This window comes from Danio rerio, chromosome 17 (genome assembly GCF_049306965.1).
Source record: "Danio rerio strain Tuebingen ecotype United States chromosome 17, GRCz12tu, whole genome shotgun sequence".
In the NCBI taxonomy this organism is placed as follows: domain Eukaryota; kingdom Metazoa; phylum Chordata; class Actinopteri; order Cypriniformes; family Danionidae; genus Danio; species Danio rerio.
In genome coordinates this window covers 24,119,811-24,137,745 of record NC_133192.1, presented here as the reverse complement: position 1 = coordinate 24,137,745, position 17,935 = coordinate 24,119,811, and the positions used below count along the sequence as shown (strand labels likewise).

General features: G+C 36.3%; 1 protein-coding gene across 2 annotated transcripts in view; it reads right to left on the bottom strand.

Moving 5' to 3' along the window:
• Positions 1-17,730, bottom strand: part of ttc27 (tetratricopeptide repeat domain 27) — a 149,728-nt gene extending 131,998 nt beyond the window's left edge. The window contains 3 exon segments of one of the 2 annotated variants that reach the window (NM_173285.2): positions 4,102-4,231; positions 11,556-11,733; positions 17,471-17,730. In NM_173285.2, the coding sequence (NP_775392.2) occupies positions 4,102-4,231; positions 11,556-11,733; positions 17,471-17,543 (381 nt within the window). In that variant the 5' untranslated portion in view covers positions 17,544-17,730. 2 annotated transcript variants of the gene reach the window in all.
• Positions 17,731-17,935: the final 205 nt, after the last annotated feature.

Here is a 17,935-nt window from a genome sequence, read left to right as displayed (position 1 = left end):
TTTTTACATTATTAAAATAATGAACAGGGTTTCATATACTGTACTTTATAATTAGGTGCTACAAACTATGCCTATTACAATGGGGGAGAGGGGGGGTGGGGGTGGGGGCTACTTTTACATTAAGGTATCGTTCAGAAAAAACAAAACACCCACGAAGAAACATGACATAGGGCAAGGATCACCAAACTTGTTCCTGGAGGTCCGGTGTCCTGCATATTTTTGCTCCAACACTAATCAAACACACCTGAAAAAGCTAATCAAGGTATACTTGGTATACTTGAAATACTTAAGCAGTTGTGTTGAGGCAAGTTGTAGCTAAACCATGCAGGGCACGAAACCTCCAGGAAGGAGATTGGTGACCCCTGACATAGAGGAACATAAAAACCTACTGCCAGATAGTGATTCGGAAGTGTTTTAGCAGAGCAACACAAAGAGCACGCAGAAGTATAAATGCACGACTACGCACAAGGCAGGTGTCGTGGATCATGCCGATCACTCGACGCAGAGACATAAATCAGTCTTTACTCTCCCTCAAGTGGTTTCAAACCTTTATGTGTATTTTTTTTGTGTTGTTGTTAAACACAAAAGAAGATATTTTGTAGAATGCTAGAAACCAGTAACCATTGACTTCCATAGTAGGAAAACCAAATACTATGGAAGCCAAAGGTTAACAGCACAAACATTTTTTAAATGTATTCATTTGTGTTCAACCAAAGTAAATAATGTAAAGAAAGTGAAGGATAAGTAAATGAGGATAGAATGTTTCATTTTGGTTGAACAATCATTTTAATTAGAAGAATTTGAGGCTGTATTGTTACAGTATTTGTCCTATGAGTTTTTTATTCAGAGCCTGCTCACGGTAAGTGGCTTCAGTCCATCCATCTCTCTCTATATGCGCTGATCTCAGTCTAATTTACAGGGTCTGTGCTCTCCAGGACAAGGCTGATAAATCAGCAGCTTTAGAAAGGTGTGAGACAGCAGAAAGTGTTTCACACACATACAGTGGGTCTCCAGGGATCTCCAAGGCCTCCGTGGGGTATTAGGGAGAGGAATCTCTTCACCTCAGAATAATTAGGAGCCCTAAGAGGTTTCATTAGGAGCCCTGCAGGCCTCTACACACTTATTATCCAGAGCACTGACCTGCCGCAGTCGCCAGCATCTCCTTCCACTTCATCCAGCTCACACACATACAACCCACACACACATTAAATCACCTCAAGAGTGCATTTAGACGCATGTTCGCTCATTAAAAATGTGCTGATATTAACAAAAAAAAAGCATAATCTTTGATGGGTTAAGACAAAGAATGTACACTTACACCAAATGACCCCCTTAAAGCATTAAAACTACTAGAGTTCAAGTATATAACATTAATCAACATCACGTTCCATAAGAAACCTTACACTTAAGAGTGTGGAAAAGCTGTATATGCGATAAAATATCAATTTAACCTATGCTATTTAATTACTTAGACTAAATTATGTGTATTCCTCTAGAGAAGCTGACATATACTGATAAAGAAACATATTTATTCCTTTGGAGAAGCTGACATACGCTGTTAAAGGAAAATTGCAGGACTTTTATTAAATATGAACCTCCCTTCAACACTTTCTTAACCAGGTGGACCATGCAGAGCTTCAAACTCTCGTTGGTGTCTTATTATGTTGTCTTACATTTCAGCACCTATAAACAAATTCGTTTAACCAGCAAAAGACAAACTTTTCCACACTGAAAAGTTGTGAAATGCAATATCCAAAAAATATGTAATGAACATTGTTATTATTTATTCATTTTGTAATTACGTATTGTTATAATTTGAATTCATGTAATTTATTTATTTAATTATTTGTATTTATTTAATCATTTGTTGGATTCCTGATGTTTCAATATATCATAATAAGTTTCCATTTATACTTATTTTTATTTATTTATTCATTTATTGTTTTTTAATGTATTTTGGTCTATAGTTCAAACAAAACCCAATAAATATATTTTGCGGAAAAAAATTCATACTCTACAACACCTTATCCTGGGTTGGGGGACATATTTCATTTATATACATTCCATAAGGTACATATTAAAATTTAGACAAACTTAATCAAATATTTGATTATATAAACAAATACTTTCCAATTTGTCCCGATACCACTTTAGATCAAGTTGCCTAAATTACTATGTACAAAGTTATTCATTTTACTGTAAGTACAGGGTGGGCCATTATATGTGAGGGGGCAAACTTTTCAAGATGGGTGGTGACCATGGTGGCCATTTTGAAGTCAGCCATCTTGGATCCAACTTTTGTTTTTGTTTTTCCAATAGGAAGAGGGTCATGTGACTCAAACCTATTGGGAATTTCACAAGAAAAACAATGGTGTGCTTGGTTTTACCGTAACTTTATTCTTATACAAGTTATTTACAAGTTTCTGACCACTTATAAAATGTGTTTAATGCTGCCCATTGTGTTGGATTGTCAATGCAAGGCTTTTCCCCCACTCTTCACACACTGATAGCAACACCGCAGGAGAAATGCAGGAGTGCATGTGTCGACACACTAACCACTACACCACTGGTGTATTTACACTTTTGCAGCTGTGCAACATCATCCAAGCAACTGGATAACCCTCGTTCTATGTCTGACTCTGTCATTTTAATTGCCTCAAGATCTAAGCGAACAGCAGAAGCATTGCTTGCTATCTCACATTTAACTGCTTGTAATTCAGCTTTGACCTTGTCAAGTTCATTTGATAATACATTTTTCAGTTCTGTTTGAAAGAGGCTATTTCCGTTTTGATTAGCTCAGTCAGTGGGTTCAGCTGATTCGGACATTATGCGAGGTGCGTTAACAGCGGATTTCCTTGTGTATTTATACTTACGTAGTTTGCTCGCCATTTGGATTCATAAAGAAACCAGCCATTTTATGTAGAGTAATAAAGTCTTAGACAGGTGTGGCATCTCATATTTTCGATGAAAGCTCCTTAAATTTATGAATTATATAAAGTTCTTGCCAAGCTCTGCCAACTTGCACCTTATTCCATTGCCTGCTCAGGAGCGCCCCCATATTTACACTTTTGGCCCATCACTTACACCTTAACACACTTAAACCCATCAATGCCACCAAACCTTTCCTAACCTTATCCGTATACCACCTCAAGAGCACAATAAATTTAATTCAGATTGACCAAGTCATTTAATATAAAGTGGGACTCATATTTTAAAAGGGATAAACTTTTATGCTGTGAACAGTTGGTATAAAAGCATAAAACACTTTTCCTTTTTTAATATTTTAATTTTGTAAATGAGTTTCAGCAATTTTCTATATTGATTTTTTCTAGTTTTATTTTGTAATAATCAGTAGTAGTTTTATATTTAGTCTGTTTAGTTCTTGTTAATGATTGTTTTAATTTTACTTATTAAATGTAGTTTAACTCCAGATGAAAATAGGAAAGATTTCTTTAGCATTCTGTAATAAATGTTAATTAGGGGTGTAACGGATCACGGTTGATCTGTAATCCATACAGATCACATCCCACTGTCAATTGAGTATACAGACTCTGGTTTTTGCCCTTCACATGAACTTCTTCAAGAAACAAACTTTTTTTACTGCCTTAAATTTGTGAAAAGGGTAATGTTGAGACCAACTGATTGACCAACTGCATCCACAGACTGGTTGTTTAATACATGATAACTTGTTTCAAATGGTTTGAGGAAACCGATTGCGGCAAACCATTTGAGTTGACTAACTCTATTCATTTGAGAATTCAATTCAAACCATTTGCCGCAATCGCTTTCCTTAAACCGTTTTTCCTTAATACAGTTGTTAGGACTAGATTCATTTAAGTTTACTGAACTCATATAGATTTGATAACTGAACTTAAAATGTTTAAGTTACTAATAGTCTAAATGTTTGGTGATGTGAACTTAAATAGTATAAGCGTAAATGATTCAATATATATATAAGTTTACAGTACTCAAACCATTTGGCTTCAAAACTCAAACGGTTTGCCAAAATCCATTTCCTCAAAGGGTTTGTGTTAACTTAAATTATCGGGGTTTTACAGTGTACATCCATGAACAAATATAAAATAATATATAGTACTATACCTGAGAAAAGTTCTGGAGCAGGGCTTCAGGAAGAACATCAGAGACATGGAGCTCAACTGGTGGGCCGGTCCAGTTACTCTGGGCGAAAAGGTTCAGACACCCCACTGCCACCGCCAACAGAGCAACTTCCCTACAGTTCACAAAAGATCAGCTTCAGAAACACACGCAAGTTTAACAGCTAATCTCATTACAGCCACTGGATTTACTGCTGAAATACACATTCACCAGATAAATATAGTTTATTTTTGATGCAAATGCACAAACCTGAAGAAATAATTCAGGTGGCAGCAATGTGCCGCTCACTGGAATGAAAGAAAGACCTGAGATTGTAATTCTGCTCTATGGTAGATTTGCTCCCCAGATGCCATTGAGAAAGTACATATTTACATGCACCCGCATACAAACGTTCATGTTTCACTGCAATCTGATGAATTCTCACAGAAGAAAAAGAAAATGGTGGTCGAGTCATGAATCTCATTGCGTATTTTGGTCCCTTTAAGAAGCAGAAGATGAGGACTAAAAAGAAAAAAAAAACATGACATGTATTTCTGCATTCAGCAGCACGAGAACATCAATCTACCTGCATCTAATCTCCCAACAGAAAAACATCCCTCACTATTCAAGCCATTGCACTCATCTACAACCACTTTCTGCCTCTCCAACACAAGCCACAAGGAGAGAGGCTGTATAGAAAGAAAAATAAGGCGAGCGGGAGAGATAAGAAGAGCTGAGGAGGCGCAGCACAGCGCAACCTTCCTTTCCTCCACTCGCTCTTTCTCTGGAGAGAAAGGATGTTAAAGTGGGCTTATCGAAAATTAATAATTCATGGCTGAAAGGAGGGGGACAGAGTTTGAACCCTTCTGTATGGTTTTATTCATTCTCTACACAATAAAACGCTCCACTCAGCTGAAGCTACCATCAACCGGCAAAACTCCTTACGCGGCGGTACACAACACAACTACACTAACTGGAAGTGAAGTCAGCTGCCTTGATTATAATGGGAGCGTTGTGTAAATGTTTTGTGTTTCCTGAATGAATGGATCATTTTGGCGCCATTAGCAAAAATGTGTTACTTTCTTTTTTTACTGAGGATAACAAAAGACGCTTTGAAAAATACCATACAATGTGCATCTCTTGCTTGTATAATGAAAATCCACAAGTACAGCAAATGCACATAAAACATTCATTTTCTTTTCAGCTTAGTCCCTTTATTAATCAGGGCTCGCCACAGCGGAATAAACCGCCAACTTATCTAGCATATGTTTTACACAGCGGATGCCCTTCAAGCTGCATCCCATCACTAGGAAACATCCAAACGAACTCATTTACACACATACACTACGAACAATTTAGCTTCATCTATACCACGTCTTTAGGCTTGTGGGGGAAACCGGAACACCCAGAGGAAACCCACGCCAACACAAGGAGAACATGCAAATGCCACACAGAAATGTCAACTGAACCAGCGGGATCTCAGACCAGCGACCTACTTACTGTGAGGCAATTGTGCTACCCACTGTGTCACCATGCTGCCCCACATAAAACATACAATATGATTTTACTATCTCTTTATGTTTGGTAGTTTTGATTGTTTGTTGCCATATCAGCAACTCAAAGTTATTTCATGACAAGATCAATGGCAAGATCAATATAGATAAAAGACAGAATACATATAGACATAATAATATCAACAACTCCAGAAATCAGTAAGGCCCTAGATGAAAATACTTCAAAACATTCATTAAACACTAAAGGGTTGGTGCAGAGTGTTTAAGTATTGGTTGTGTTTTTTGGGGTGCAAAACAACATGTGCACGTGCTTCATTATTAAAAATATATATATATATCACGTTATTTTTTCACATATCTTACCCTAATTTTACTCTGCTACTCAGCCAACACTCAGCTTCCCCTGGAGGCCCACCCTCAACAAACTCTGATTGGTCAGCTAACCTAATGTGTTGTTATTCATGAATTGGCTCCACATCACCAGAAAACATAACACCTATTACTATTCGCTCTAGTCTTTGCTAAGCTAACTCTGTAAAAGCCAATAGGTGCGTCCCAAACATTGCATACTTATACACTATTCTACACCATTTTGTAGTATAAATAGTGCAAGTAGTGCAATTACACTGAAAACTGAAAATAAGTGCACTTTAAATATCCGGATGATGCACTTATTCAACCGGTACAATGAAGTGTGTTATGTTGGACACTTCATGCACTCAACAGCCACTGCTTTGCTCACATAGCGGAAGGGGTGGAGCTTTCGGGCACTCATGTTGGATTGATTTTGTAAGCGAAGTTCTCCTACAAGAATGATTATACTGCCTCCCAATGGTGAATGCGGTTATACTCAGGGCAGGTATTAATTGATACTTTTGTCATTTATTTCACTGATTTGGCAACCGACAAGTGTCATCAGGGAAACGGTTTGGATTTCCGCTTGGTAAAAAAAAACGTTAGTGTTCCATTCAGGACATCACTACATTTATATACTATGCTGCTGTGTGTAAGTGCCTAAATGCATAGTGTTTAGTGTAGTGTGCCATTTGGGACGCAGCTAAAGTCTCTCTTTGCACTGAAATTGATTGTCGTACATTCAAATATGTTGTTTATGCTCACACAGCTACATTATACAAAAACTAAAGTTTGAAATATGATATTGAAGTGGACCACCCCTTAAAAAAAAAAAAAACTAATTTTACTCTTGTAGAGTTATTTTTTAAACTTTCTATCTTTCTTACTTATCTTAAAATCTTACCATTTCTTACTTGCCACAAAAACAGATCAACAATTTTAATAAAGTCACTCTGCACTCAGGTTCTCATCGAAGTCTTTTGTACGATCAAATATCTCTACAATCTCAAGCAGCCCACTCTCAACACTATAAATAGAAGCTAAAGCTAAAGCTGAGATTTACTGTTTTCGATATGGTAAATGCCACAGTGTGCTATACAGCAAATAGATCCTTCAGACAGTAAACATGCTTTCCAAAGGGGAAATGAAATCTGGTTTTGTGTTGGTGTCCCAAGAACCACCATAGCATGCTTACAATCAGATCTTGTTCAGAGTCATATGGAGTAGATTAGAAGGAAAACAGGTTAGAGAGACTGAGCTACATTACTGTACCGTAGCTGTGATATAAAAAACTAAATGCTATTAGCTTTTTAAAAAATGAAAAGTATGCTGCCCTGTCTAATGTTTCAATAGAAATAATTATTAAATGTCTTTACATAACTGCAAATCACTTTAAGGGGACATATGGTTAAAGTTTTAAGACAAAATAAAGATGATTAAAGGACATAACCTTTATGTGCAATACGATACAAAACTGACTGAAAAGTTAGCAACAGAGATTAGCATCTTAAATGCTAATGTTTAAATGCTAACATGTTTTAAATGAACTACTAGAATGTTTTACCATGTTAAGAACATGACTCATACGATAGTCTGGAATACTCGATTCTGACTGCAGTCAAGTTTCATGGTATATTATTCTGAGATAACAACCACTCAATAAGACAGGCTCATCCAAATCAACCAGAGCATCAGCAAATCCATATATGCTTGTCTCCACTACTGTTTTAGGCACCATTTTGTGACTAAATAAAACATTGGTTAGGGTATGCTCAATCATCTCCATTCACCCGTTTCCAAAGCCTTTGATTAAAGAATTAATAAACTATTACAACTCAGAACAATGATATTTGTCTAATTTTATGTGTTGTGGCAAGCAGCTATGTAATTAGTAGGATCAAGTACATACAGGTGCTTGATTTCATAAAATAAAAACCCTTCAGTCTTGAACATCAGCCCTCTATCGCATTGGGCTGCCAATAAACCTGTCAGGCTTTATTCTGAGATAACAACCACCTGGATGTACTTTATCTCTAACGTAACATGCTGTTAGCATGCCCTAGGCTAGTTACTAGCCTTTGCTAGTGATCGATTGCAATAGGGATAGATAAAGGTCTAAGGGTGTTGAACTGTGTGGATATACTGTGAGTCAATACTTTGACACCAAAAAAACAGCCTACATGATTTTCCATATTTTCTTGATTTTTGTTTCATCTCGTCTCAAAGTCTGGGCTGAGATTGGTCATAGATGAAAAGTATTGAGTCTCAAAAAAAAGAGATCATTAAATAACAAGCCAATATCGTTTACTGTTCTATTTAACTTTAATTGTTAACTAATATTGTTAACTATTTTTCTGTCATGTAATTAGTTAAATAAAGACTGATTGCTTACAATAGTTAAAAGCCAGAGCAAGGCAATAATCTAAATTAAATTAAAATTAACAAAAGCCAAGATGGTCATGCACATCACGCACAATTTGAAGTAAAACATATCATATGCTTTCAGATGTAGCAGCAACACAGAACCATAGGTCATGGATAAGCTGAGCAAACAGCTGTCATTATCGCTCAGTGATCATTTTCAATTTCATTAACGAATGATTTAACCAATTGTGATAAATAATGCAGTATTGTCTAAGTTGTCAGCAAAATATGGATCTAAAAGCTGCTCCATCTCAAAAGCACGTGCTGGAAATTTACTTAACTGACAAAATGTGCATGAAAATCGCCTTTGATTAATCGACCAGTCTTACTTCAAGCTTTGACTGTATCATTACGCAACATCTGTTATTATCACATTTAACCTATTCAAACTGCCTTCAAATTGACATGTATTGGGGTATAAACAAAAAAGCAAAAGGGATTCATTACAAATTGCCCATCAATAAATCTTCCACAGAAACTCTGCATTAACAACACACAGTCCGTGGACTCCAAGCAGCACACAAGCTAAACTCCTGCTTAATAATTCATAGCCAATTACAGGAGACAGCTCAAATAAAACCATAAATCACAATAAATAAGACATTTCAATCCATAAAACAGAGCTCATTTAAATAACGCCATTTAACAGTAAATCTGGTGCAATGAATTTACTGTAATCTAACAGGCACAATGAGTGAATCTAATTGAGGACATCTTTAGGCAGTAGTGCTACTTAAATGAATAGCATTGCAGTTTCACTAATTAAATTTGTCCTCATTTGCATTTAGATTCTAATGAATTGAATTAACTCACTTAAAAATCACGTTTAAAGCAGAGAACATGCATCCAAATGTAGATGCAAATGAATATTTCTCATTATGTGAAGTACATAGAGTACAGAATGCCAGTTAGATGTTCTTCATACATGTTAAGGCTGCCAAATATATCATTTCAGCATCAACATCACAATGTGCACACCCAAAAAGTCATGAAAGTTATTAAATTTTACGAAGATTATCTTGATATCTTATCTTGACATCTTAACACATGTTAGTGCACTGATCTATGTTTGAATGAACCCTTATCACACGACTGTCATGACGCATTCAACTGTCATCATAATCTTAAATACTTGAATGTTTAATATTTAGATTTTTTTTAAAACCATATGAACATGTATATGCATTTATGAATGTATTATAACATCTTTGCGTCATATTACAAAAAACAAATTGCCGCTTATGCAAGGTATTTTTAATGCAACGTCTAGGGGGTTGAGAGTAAATTTGACGTTATTTTCACCTCTGGCTGCCGTCATCAGTCTCGCACTATTTTTTTTTCCTTTTTATGGAAGACTTGTTAGCACCATCGTGGAGTTTTTCTTTTATTATTTCAGCGAATAGGATAGTAAAAAACAAATTGTTTTACTCTCCAATGAAATGTACTCCAAGTTTACCCAACCATGACGTAATTGTAATGTTTGTAACATTAAGATTAGATTAACTTACATTTTTATTCAGTGAAAGCAAAATAGGTGTTATTTTACATTCAGAAAACCATAAAGGACCATTTAATTTTTATCTTAGCTGTGATCTATTTATCTAAGCTTGCAATACGTTTATCATATTCTATGCATTCCCTTACAAATTCAGACCAATCAATATAAAAATAATGAACTGTTTCCAGATCATATATTTTCATTTAATGCCATGTCAGCAACGAGAGCTATTTTCATGGCATAAACGTTTCGATAATAAATATACTATTAAAAACCACAAACAAATATGTTATAAAATGTATAAATTAGAGAGGATTTGTAACATTAAAACATGATTAATGAAAAAAAAAAATCCTGGTGACACTTTGCTGAATATCTCCCTGAGTGAGTTCATGTCGGGGGTGACACAGTGGCTCAGTGGTTAGCACTGTCGCCTCACAGCAAGAAGGTCACTGGTTCGACTTCCAGCTGGGTCAGTTGGTATTTCTGTGTGGAGTTTGCATGTTCTCCCTGTGTTAGCATGAGTTTCCTCCAGGTGCTCCAGTTTCCCCGGCAGTCCAAAGACATGTGCTATAGGTGAATTGAATAAACTACATTGTCCGTAGTGTATGTGTGTGAATGACTGTGTATGGATGCCTCCCAGTGTTAGGTTGCATCTGGAAGGGCATCCGCTGTATAAAAGATACGCTGGATAAGTTAGCGGTTTATTTCGCTGTGGCAACCCCTGATGAATAAACGGACTAAGGGTGCTCTTACACCTAGAATTTTGTTTTAAAACCTGACGAGTTTCCCCTGTTAGCGTGGTTTGTTTAGTATTTGTGAAACCAGCAATCACGCTCGGATCCGGGGCAAAACAATTGGTCCAAGATCGCCTGAATGAGGGTGTCTCACTTCCAAACTTTGGAGCAGATTGATTGTAGTGAGAAAGCAATATGATCCGAACCAGGCTATATCACAGAGTATAATGCATATGTATTGGGCATATATACGGCTATATGAAGAGAGGATGATGAGTAGGGCCTATAACGTAAAGCCTATAATCCATAGTTCTAGCCAATGGCACTGTATGAGAAAGTCTTACCACTTATATTTGGTGACAATGTCTGTGGGTGTCACCATTTCAAATGAAAGCACAGCTTTTCTTGCTCATCGTCATAAATTAAAATAAGCTAAAATGACAGCTGAGCGGAACTGAAAAATAAACCGTAGAACTGACCAATGTGAGGAGAGTTTACTCGCACGTGACTTGTTTTAGCCATTTTGGTCTGTTTAGAAACTTTGCTATGTGAAAGCGAACCACACCAAGAACAAAGTGCAACATTGGAACAATTTTAATCCCTGTTTCGGAACAAAACTATCTGTCTACAGGTGTGAAAGCACCCTAAGCCGAAGGAAAATGAATGAATGAATGAATGAATGAATGAATGAATGAATGAATGAATGAATGGAGTTAATGTCATAAAGAATCCTTCTGCAGTCATTAAAATCAGGACAGTCCAATATAATGTGCTTTACAGTTGAATTGTTTCCATACAGAGCTATAACAAAGTAATCTACTGAAAATATAAAAATGTTAAATAATAACTAAATAAATTGCATTCATATATTGTGCAGCCCTAATAAAGGTATGGTTAAAAACACAGAGAGAACCCTATGTTGGGAATCCTGACCTGTGGCTCCTCTGCTCTTCGGTGGCATCACTCAGGTAAGACAGCACCTGTCTCTCCAGATAGGCCTCAATGCTGTCACCCTCTTCAGGACAAACTCCCAGAAGCCCCTGCACCGCAGAGCTGAAGAGGACGGCCTCAAAATCTCCCTCATATACCAACTGCAGCAATGAACCTGCATCTGAACACACACACACACACACATATATAAGGAGAGAGTAGATATCAGTTCAGACACACCAATGCGCTTACAGTTTATTCCCAAAAGCCACTTTTAGCAGAAATTTCTCAAGTGTCAGCTCCTGAAAAAAAGAGAAACACTATTACCACTTCATCGTCATATTATAAAACTGAAACAAGAGCAGAACGCTCTGTTCTCAAGCTCTTTATTAAAGATTTCAACAATAAGGGTTACTGTAGGTGTATGTGCGAGGAGAAGTTGAAAATCTTTGATACCGACTTCTTGACAGCAAGGAAAAAAGCCTCTGATGAAATTACAAGAATGATCGATGTTGAGATGAGAATTGACTTTTTTAATAGCTAAACTCAATAACTTTACAAAAATGTAACCTTAATGTAAATTTGTACTTTTGTTTTTCATAAATTAAATAATATTTTAAGAATAAAATAATTTGCAATATTTATATTTAAAAAAAACAAGAGGTAACCACTATAAAACTCAAAACTGAAGACTTAACCCCAGTTTACAATATGATTGCTTTGTTTAAACCATCTAAAACACCCACAGGTATGACATTAGAAGATTCATGCAATTTGTCAACATGACATCTTTTAAAACGCATAGCATGATGTAAAATGGGTGTAACGACGGGTGTTAGATCATCATAGCAATGGGTGTTTGTTTAATTTCTCTGAGATGTAAAGACCCCTCAAATTAAATGTTCAATTAGAAAAAAGCTATAATAAAAACGAAGATGAAATTATTATTTTTATACATTATTTACAAATAACTTCTTTCTTTTAATGTCATGCTATCCTCTATAGCAGAGATGCCAAAACTAGGGCCTGGGGGCCAATGTTGGCCTACTCTAACCCTGGATTTTGCTGTGCATATACAGTCAATAACAAAAAATATTACTTAGATATTGTCTTATTTCTGGTCCAAATATCTACATTTCAAAGCAAAAAAAAGATTTTACTTTACTGGCAGGCAGAACGTTTTACTAGTCTTAATAAAAAACTCCCTAATTTTTTTACATTTTGACTTATTTCTTCTCAAATTGAAAACAAAACAATACATGTACCTGACATAAGAATTTTTTTTAAATATTTGGACTAGAAACAAGACAAAGGAAAGTTGATTCAATTTACGTACCTGAACACTGTAAGACTACATAGAAAACAATCAAATAGTGCTGTTCAAACTATGTTGTAAAATTATATTCAGATTGCAATATTTAAATCGAAGAAAAACAAAATATCGCAATATCAGATTTTGCAATATCGTGCTGCCCTAGTGTCTTGTATAATAAAAGGCAGAATTTGTGATATTTTCTAAATTACCAGTAAAATATACAGGTATCAATGCCAACTACGGCTGTGCGATTAATTAAATTCGAATTGCAATCGCGATTTGAAATGTTGCAGTTAGCTAAATCACAAGAGGTTGTGATATGAAATATATATGTAGTATATAATTTCCCCCACAAATGTGTGACTGCTATCTGTGTGACAGTATTACTAGTTAATGGAGTGAGCACATTTTCGTTCTGCCGAAAATCAAAATTGCACAACTTAACCATGCGAAAAGCCCACAATAAAACAAACAAACAGGAAAGCGCAAACAACTGGGATGATGGCGTCTGCCGCTACAGAAAAATTAATAGATTTATTTATATCAGCATGTCAATGATATGGGAATATTTCTGTTTCAAAGTCACAGACACCGAACAAAAACAGGTCATTTGTAAAAGCTGTCGCAGAATTGTTACCAGAGCATGAGGAAATACAACAACCAGCACCTTAAAAAGCACCATGGGCGGCTATATGACGAGTGTTATGCTATAAAGTCAACCGAAAGTATTGAGAGTATTGTCACTTCTCAGTGACACTGAATCTAGTAGCTAGCAACAGCTAAGTACAAAGTTGTTTGCGGCTGTTAAACCTTATAATTGCACCAGGAGATAACTAACGCCATATCTCACTACTGTTAGCCCTAGAGAAAAATTTGTGCTTCATTTCTGAATATTTATAAACAAATTTAAATAAGAGTTGGAGTAAGATCCTTTTTTTAACTAACACTCACTGCATCTTAGCAGTAAGAAGCTACATACAATATCTTGAGCTCAAGCTTGACTACAAAATTAAAATCGCAAATCAAATAAAAAAAAAAATCACAATATTTGTTTAAAAAAAAAACTGAATGAAAAAAATGCAATTAGATATTTAACCAAAATCCCACAGCTCTAATGTCATCCCACGAAACATTGTTAATAAATTTCAGTCAAACCTAAAGTTGTTGCCAAAGGTTTTACCATGAATTTACTTGTACATTTACCTGCACATACAACAACTTCCCACAACCCTTCAGCACAAACACAACAAAAATTCCCCTCCAGCTGTCATCTACTCAGAATCAAACTCAAATTCACTTTTAGCTATGAGGGAGCAACTCGCATACTATAGAGGAAAAAAGGAAACTCATAAACAAGAGGAGAGGAGCAGCAGTACGTCGGCATGAAATGTGTGAACCGTGAAATTAAATTGTTGTACAAAAAGAACTGGCCTGAAAAAGCAGAACAAAATGACTCCCTCAGAAAAAAAAAAACTGTTTATTCACACCAAACTTGCAATTACTTTGTGAAACATATGCAGCAGGAAAAACCCCTGAGCTACACAGAGCCAAAATATTAAATACTATCTACTATAATGAACCATGCAATGAATTAAAGGGAATTATGTGTGGATATCGAATTCGGTTTTAGTCCTGGATTAGGCTTTGCAGATAGAAAATGGTGCCGCCTCTGATCGGAGCTCTAGAAGAACACTTTGCGTGCAGCACAGCCGCTTTGCTCAGTCGTTGATCTATTCTGAAGAGAAACCGGCATGAATAAAAGTGACTGAATGAGGACGTACTGAAATAGCTTGAGATCGACACATCTCAGACAGTGTCCTGTAAATTACACATTAATCACTCCTGAGAATGATGTTCGTGAGATAAAGAGACATGAGAGGAAGTAGGGTGTATACAAGTGAACAGTTACACTACATAAAACATCTGTTGTTTGTCACGCCACTTACGGCACATTAAACTGAGGGAGAGGAGATGGATAATGCATGAAATTAGAAGCAAGGTAACAACATCCTTCAATAATGACTAATAGGGCAATTCACACTAAGATGCATTCTGGCGTTTCATTTTAACTGCATGTTGGCCAATATGTCACATCTCAAACTATCAGTGTCATGGATTGTAGACTACACATGTAATCAAAAGTAGTAGCCTAATCTAAATACATTTTATGAGCCAACAACCTCAGACCATCAATGATATGGTTGCTGACCTTGGATAATTCAAGTCAAGCTTTAACAATGATGATCATTTCAGTAAGCAAGTCAAATAAAGTAAACATCCCGAATGATTATTAACTGGTTAATAGTGTTGCAGTTTCAACCAAATCATACAGTGCGTTCAGGAATCAGACTGTCATGCTCAATGTTTGGGCTCAACATAAATTAACAGATTCAAAAGAGTCCATTAAAGAGTTCAGATGCAAAAACCTTTAAGCACCGTCTGAAATTTTAATCAAAAATGAACATTTTTCTCAGCTTTCTTTGTTTATGTTAAGATATTTCATTTTAAAAATCAGGAAAATTACATATTCTTTGCCATAAAAGTGGTATTACTAAACATACACACAAGAGCCTAATAAAAATGCTCATTGGGTTTTTGCATCTAAATGCTTCATTTGTTAAGGAACTGCACTGTAAAATGATCTCTTAATACTCTTGAAATGTTCAGTACAAAAACTACATTGCCTGCCTGAATTTGATCAATTCAGAGTCAAGCTTTAACAATGATGAACATTTCAGTAAGTGAGTCAAATAAAGTAACGGTAGGTTTTGTGCATCAACCATATTTGTAGTTTTATTTACACTTTTGAACCACGTTTGTAGTTTTAATCCAATTCCTATCTAACATGCAATGTATTGTGGGCAATATTAGCAATTAAGAGTATGGACTCTTCTACACTTAAAATTGTAACCGAAAATAGTAAACTATCTGGGAAACTTTGGCATACTCTTTTCAACCTACTATGGTTTGAGACATACTAATTCTATTTTCAAATACTACTCAGGATAGATAGTATGCGCATTGAATCACTAGAAGGATCAGCTATTAATTAGGAAAGAACAATACATTAAATTGAAATCGCAACTGTAATTGAGCAAAATATTAAGATTAAGCTGAAATAACTTGTTCGGAAACTGTAATAGGCCCATTGAAAATTTGCATAAGTCAATTTAAAAAAATTATCTTTTAATACTATTGAAATATTCAGTAATAAAACTATTACCTGCCTGAATTTTATTCCATTAAAAAAAAATCCACTCAGAAGAGTCATTTATTAAGGTACCAGACTACTTCAATAAAAGAATCCACTCCAAATCATTTATGAATTTCCATAATAAATCTGAACTCAAACGTCAAAATTACACTTAACCTCCAAATTTACTAAAAGAATCACTTTTTAATACAGAATTGTTGTACTAAATATATTCGACTTCGCTACATTTAGATTCGCTTAAAAAATGACTAAAACGGTTAATTGAATAGAAATCCAAAAAAACTATTTAATTGATTTGCTTCACAAAAAAAGATCCCTTTGTTCATAAAGCACACTACCTTAGTGAATCAGAAAACATTATAAACATTTTATTTCCATGTGTTATAATGAACCAAATAAAAGATTCATTTGCCCTGAACGGATCAAGTGCTTGCTTGATTTACAAAAAAGAATCGACTCTTAAGACTCTTCTGTTCAGGAATCGAACTAGGAATGTCAAATTGAATTGTATGTTTCCGAGGATTTTAGTAATTTAAAATTAACTCGTTATGCTTTCGGAATCGAGCTACACGAGCGATCGGTTCTGATTTTATAAACAGACTGGACTGACATTACAGTCCAGTGCTCCAGACTTGAACTTGATTTTGCTGAATGTTTCGCGCTGTGGAATCTGTAGCTGTAAGAGAAGAGCAAGAACCGCTGTCCGACTATTTAATACGGTTTTCCGTCCCATATCCGCATTAGGCTTTAGCAACCGGTAAATGACTATTTTAATTTTGTAAATCATGACACTATTTATGTTCGGTATAAATTAATAATGATAACAATAAATAATAATAGTAATAAATAACAATCATCTCACGGTGTGTTGCGCTCCTTCACCGTTGTCATAAACGCATCCTGAGTGAACGCCCACTAGAAATAACACAGTCGGGTGTTTACATGCAGGTGCAGCCCAGCTTTGTTCTAAAACAGTAGACTAAATTTTCTCTCACCTCAACATGAACAGAATAGATAAACACGCGTCTGTCTGTCTGTCCTCATGATGTCCGATGCCCACACTGACCCTCCATACGGTCAGTTATCAAACACAGAAGTTCTGCTGTCAAATCGCGCCCGGTTAGTTCACGGTCAGCGGAAACTCACATCTGTCTGTCTTTCGGTCTGTCTGGACACAGTCCCGATTTCAACACACATGCGGCACATCTACACCACGTGAGAGACAGACTGCACGCGCAACACTCATCATCCACAACAAGAACCGAGCAGATTCAAGCCCTGAAATCCTCCACAGCTGCACGACAGCATCAACATCTGTCATAACCGCCGCGTTCAACTGAAAGTCGGCCGATTTCCCAAACTCAGGGCTCTCATGCCGTTGTCTCTCACCTGCGGTGCTGAAGCTGCTCTGTTTCCAGTCCAGACTCAATCCGCCCAGAACCGCCGCCTCGAGCTGCAGCATCGCGCTCCTTGTGTGCCCGGTTCCGCGGAGAATGAAACAGCGTCGCGTCGCTCAGGACCTGCTCTCTGTGTGAGTGTGAGACTCGTGTTGAGGTTCGTGTGTTCACTGTAATGTGTTAGATTTCTGCCCATGTGCCGCAAGTGTCATCAGTGAGCAGCCATGACAGCGACGAGGTGCATTATGGGATACTTAATAAGCCAGCGCTAAGGGAGCGTCGAGATTTGACCAGACGCGCAAATGAGCGCAACGTAAATTCACTGTTGATAAACAGCTTATTGTAAAAGCAGATTATCTATCTTCAGTTTTATCGTCTTTTCTTTTTTCTTACTTCTATTAGGTTAATGAATGTGATAACAATAAAGCGTTGTTCTTGAACAAGTCACCGACGTGTC